This window comes from Anopheles bellator, chromosome 1, assembly GCF_943735745.2.
Source record: "Anopheles bellator chromosome 1, idAnoBellAS_SP24_06.2, whole genome shotgun sequence".
Lineage (NCBI taxonomy): Eukaryota > Metazoa > Arthropoda > Insecta > Diptera > Culicidae > Anopheles > Anopheles bellator.
The window spans coordinates 12,539,356-12,544,454 of NC_071285.1; the positions used below are offsets into that span (position 1 = coordinate 12,539,356).

The 5,099-nt window shown below is 50.7% G+C and overlaps 2 protein-coding genes across 2 annotated transcripts in view; both read right to left on the reverse strand.

The window, feature by feature from the left end:
* Positions 1–2,963, reverse strand: part of LOC131206641 (uncharacterized) — a 12,006-nt gene extending 9,043 nt beyond the window's left edge. The window contains exon 1 of the mRNA XM_058199297.1: positions 2,320–2,963. Coding sequence (XP_058055280.1) covers positions 2,320–2,466 — 147 coding nt within the window. The 5' untranslated portion in view covers positions 2,467–2,963. The remainder of the gene's footprint in view (positions 1–2,319) is intronic.
* Positions 2,964–3,303: 340 nt separating this feature from the next.
* On the reverse strand, positions 3,304–5,099 carry LOC131206458 (eukaryotic translation initiation factor 3 subunit M). The gene is made up of 4 exons (XM_058199011.1): positions 4,990–5,099; positions 4,585–4,865; positions 4,039–4,520; positions 3,304–3,973 (listed from the first exon to the last, which is right to left on the reverse strand). The coding sequence occupies exons 1-4, from the start codon at positions 5,032–5,034 to the stop codon at positions 3,624–3,626; spliced, it is 1,158 nt and encodes a 385-aa protein (XP_058054994.1). The 5' UTR covers positions 5,035–5,099; the 3' UTR covers positions 3,304–3,623.

Here is a 5,099-nt window from a genome sequence, read left to right on the forward strand (position 1 = left end):
CTCGCTCTCTAGCTGCACGCTGCTGATCGCTGCGTTCACCCGTCGTCCGTCGTGGCTACATTGTGTGCTGATGATTCCAGCTTGGTTTCGGTTTTCAAGATCACGAAGGAGACAGGAGATTGGGGGCGATCGGGAACTGGAACGGAGAGTAAATCGTTTCTCTGCCGTTCAGGCCTCAGTGTGGAACAATCATTAGATCATTTTCGAGCCGATAAGATGTTTTAATGGTTTGAGAATTATTGTAATAGCCAATCAACTTTTGCACCAAAGCTTCGGAGCCACGGCGGCAGAGAGAGTTCATGTTTCATTCTGTGAATTGCCCCATCTTTAGCCGACCGAACTGGTTACGTCCATACATTATGCTCGCATACGAACCGAGGGCCAGGGGGGCCATCAAACACACGCAGGCGCTGATATTCTTTCGAAACCAACCTCCCCCAACAAGCGCGAGCGTCATCATATTGGTGGGGGGCGATCATATTTTAGTTCCCCCCACCTGTGGGGAGCGGATTTTCTTTTTTGGCTTCAACTTTTCTTCCTGGTGCGCGCGTCGATCGCGCTTGGCTTACGACGCGGGCGCGGCCGGCCTGGCCGGCGGCGGAACCGGCTCGGGTTGGTGGGTTTTTGATAAACTGCAAGCATTGCATAAACCGTCTAGCCCACTGCAGTGTCGAAGCACTCCCGACGCCAGCAAACGTGTTTTCATTGCCGAGCTATAAATATGCCTATTTTCGATATGTCCCGTTTGTTTTTCACGCTGATAGTGAACATTGATTTGGTCTACCGATAGCTGATAAGAAGACGATAAGCATCCAGAGGGCACGGTCTCCTTTTTTGGGCATTTCTCCAACATTTCGCTGTGAAGCGTGCGGCCCAAGGTATATTTTGAGAACGATCATTAATTTGCTCGGGTTAAGCTGGGATTAATTGGATCGTCGCATCGTAGTGACAAAGGGTCGCAAAATATGTTCCACTAAAGACAGTGGCGAACGATCGATCGTAAGCAAGTGTGCGGCAAGGGGAGTCATTCTAGCTAATAAAATAAAAATGGTTAAAAAGGAAAAACAAAATGCCCAAGATGGTGGTCTGACCAGGCAAATTTGTTTTTGTTTTTCACGACCACTGCCCACAGCGGCTGGCGCACACACAGCAGACACAACCAATCCGTCCGCCCAAACACACTCGCGCAAACGTGAGCCGCATGCGGATAGGGAAGCAAAGCGGCAGGCTGCTATTTTTTGTTCTCTGTCGCATCGGAAGAGGCAGAGACGGTTCTGGAATATTTTATTATGCCTTGCACCAAATCTGTGAGGCATAATCGTGCGTTTATTGGAACCCAATGCAAGTGGTTAATACGCTTGAAGGGTTGTTATAAAGAACCCATCAAAGAGTTCGGAAATTCATGGCACCCTTCGCTAAACGGACTCCGAATGCCTTTCGACCAACTGAGAGCCGTTTTTCGTTGCACGTTTTACGCGATGGTCCGCACCGTATTCCGATCGATCCGTATTTGCCTTCGAATCGTTCACTTCTCGCCGCTAATCGGTTAGACCGGGACGGTTGATAACAACAATTGCTTTCCTTCGCGCCCAAAGGGTAGCGACAGGGAAAGTGATTATGGCTACGAAAGATTAACCGGCCGGTCTGCCGGCCGGCCGGCGTACCAAGCTACGGGGTTCCGTCTTCCAGAGCGTGCACCGTTTGCGCTTTTGCTGCCTCGGAATGACGTGCAACAAACCGATTATGTTTGTACATTATTCACCATCAGCGTCCAGGAGGAAGATTAGCCGCCGTTCCTGTGAGGAACCGATTCTGATAGGGGAGTGCTAGTGTGAACACGAACCACCGGTCGATCAGACGGGCTGGTATGGAGCTTGAGTTAAAAATAGCAGATTTGAATTGGCCCTTTGGAACGCCCTTCGGACGCACTCCAGAAAGGACAAGAAGCCATTCGTTCCATTGTTTGGCGCACATCCTGAAACTAACAGGTTGCTAGATGAAGAAGAAACCAAGAACATGTCAAACTGCAACAGAATCCTTCGATGTGCAAATGCTGGAAAGTTCTCACGGAAGTCGAGCCTTCAACTCAGAACCTTTTCCTTGTGTACGCGGTGCGGCGTTGCGACGCAATAATCAAATGAGTCGCTAAAGGCACCCTCTTCCGGCGACCAGCGTCCCTTAGTTAGGGTAACACTCATGCTACGGTAAAGCAGCCGTCTAGGAGCTGGAAACGTATTCTCGATGCGGCCATCCTCGCCGGATACTTTCTGACCGCAAAGTGTTTAGAGATTTACAAACAAAACTATACCAATTACTTACCTCCTTGAAGAAGCTCACTAACTCTCGCGGCGTCGTTTGCAGCTCCCCAATGACCGGACGCGACAGATTAGAGTTTGTTTTCAACCTTTCCAGCACAGTCTCATCGTTTGTGGCTATCGACACGTTTAGGCACTGGCAAGTAAACATCGCGCTACCCTTCGCTCCTGATTCTATGGCGTGCGCGCACAAACACGCACCGGTCCGGTGACACGAAACCGTGAAATCCCTTCCTCCGGGAGCACACCCTTTTCGAAGTCTTGTCCCTCGCGAACAACACACCTCTCGGCGAGAAAAACAACAAATAAGTCAACTAAAACCTCTTCGGTCCCACTGCCTCGCGCGGCGGCGGATCGCAGTACTCGAGCGGCGAAATGGCTGCTGGCCAAGGAACGACGCGCACGCTACAGGCGGAAGATTGTTTTCTTGAAGTTGCTGGCCGAACTGTTTCACGTCCGATAGGATAAAGGTTCCCAAGGCCTCGAAGCACCCGTTCAGCGGTAGTCTTAGGGGTCGTTCCGAGATTTACCAACCCAGAACAGACGCACAACACTGCACAACTACAACCGGACACCGTGGCTTTGATGGTGGTGGTGGTGGTGACCCTTCTCTTCCACTCACTTGCCTCTTACAAGCTTATTCGCGAACGCTGCGATTGCTAGCGATCACCGCGTTGCCGAATGGGTTGTAAGGATGAGGGAAATTTCGTGAAACTGGAAAACTCTGCTGTCGGAAAACGCGTGCCGCGAACGACAAGAGCTAAACGCACGTTCTCTTTGTGTGTTTTGCTTTCGAGCAGCTGATTGACTTTGTCGAGCAGTTCCGCTCGCATTCGAGCTCGAACTCGAAAAGCGGAACATAAACATTTGACAGCTGTTTACAAGGTAAATAAAATCCCAACTTTCGAACACCTCATCTTTCGCCCGCAGCAAGGAAGTAATGTTTGTTCGTCTTTTGTCGTAATTAAGGGGACCGTTCGCGTTAAGGTGGTTCATATCAAAAAGAGTTTATTGGAACGAAATTCCGTTTCAGCTGTTGGCAAACTCTCTTCTGTTTGATGGCGAATCAGTATGAACTCTGCTGCTGTTGCTGCTGCTTGTCGCGGTAGCTGTGAGGACAATACCGTAAATCCTTCACTCGTAAGCACGTGCGAAAAATCACTCTTCTTGGACACCCTCTGCCAAATATGATCCTCGGAATTGTCTCTAGGTCTGAAATACTTCGTGTCTCTTCGTTTGTCGCTTCTACCGCGCTCGTTCGATTCTGCACCGGTAAAACCTTGTTAAATAGCAAATCACACGCACACTTCACTGCCGTTGCGCCAGCTCAGACTGAGCGGCGGCGACCGAGTTGATGTTGTCTTGGACGAGGGTAAGATTGCTTTTCCACGAGAGCAGCAAATCACGCAGCTGCTGCCACTGAGGCCGACTGAAGGTCCGGTGCATGGTGCTGGAAATGTGCACCTTGCGGGCACGCTGGTCCATCCGGGCACGGACCAGTTTGGTTTTCAGCACCTCAATGATGAACGGTTCCACTTCCTCTTCGCTGATCTGCAGTTCCTCCTGCAGTTGGCTGAACGTCATATCCGGGTTACTCTCGGCCAGCTGCATAAACGACAGCAGGCGCATCTTCTTAATGTTCTGTTCGTGGTTCAATCCTACACAGACGAAAGTACCGATTAAAACAAACTGACGGAACGCACCACCTAACCGACCCATTTACCCTGAGAGTTGACGAATTCCTTGTGGTTCTTGTAGAACTGCAGATAGCTGGGGAGCTTTTCCGAAACAAACACCGACAGCAGATCATGGATCAGTTCGCCCTCCAAGAAACGGACCGGTTTCAGCGACAGCAACGGATCGAGCAGGAAGGTGTTGGGATCGGCCAGCGCCGTAACAATGCACTTCATTGCATCTTCACGCGCGTAGGACGCGTTCTCGGCAGTATACGTTCCGAGCAGTTCGATCATCACCTTCGACGCCAGCTCACTGTTGGTGTCCTTCAACACGTCATGGAGCAAACGGTAGAGCTTCTGCATCTGCTCGTTCGATGGTGGGCACTGGGCAAACTGGGCCTTCAGCTGATCGACCCCGGTAAACACTTCCTTCACCTGATTCACCTGTTTGGCCACTTGGACCAGGTGATAGTAGACGTGGTAGCGCAACGGCGAAGTCACCTCCAGATTGGTAAACAGACGCCACAGGCTTAGGGACGAAAGAGACGGGATGAAACTTCTACTTTACAAAATCACAGCACCGTGACACTCACGATTGCAAACAAACACGGGCCAGATTCGGCTCCTTCGCCTTGGTCATCTTGTCGCAAAAGGACAGAATCAGGTTCTCTCCGCGCTCGAGTGGAATGGAAACAACGATCGACACGACGCTGTTCAGGACGGCATCGATTTCTTCCGCTGTGTGCGTGTTGTCCTTGAAGCACACATCGCAAACACCGATGATCTTGTGCAAATCATCTTCGATGCCTTTGCTAGACTTTTCCTCGCTGATTTCAGCGCCCAGCTTCTTGAAGAACTTCCGCAGCTCTTGTGCCTACAACAGTGAGGGAAACATAACCTCATTAGCTGGTCGCCGACATCCGACATAGGGCGGCTTGTTTGGCCGGTGAGTCAAGTTCCGTTCCAGTGGTTTCCGCCTTCTATGGGCGACCCGTTACCTGATCCTCGATCTCGGCATCGATGAAAACGGCTGGACCTTGCATTGTGCAGGATTTGGATGATATTTATGCACCACAAACAGACCCAACACGTCGAAAGCTACTCGTTT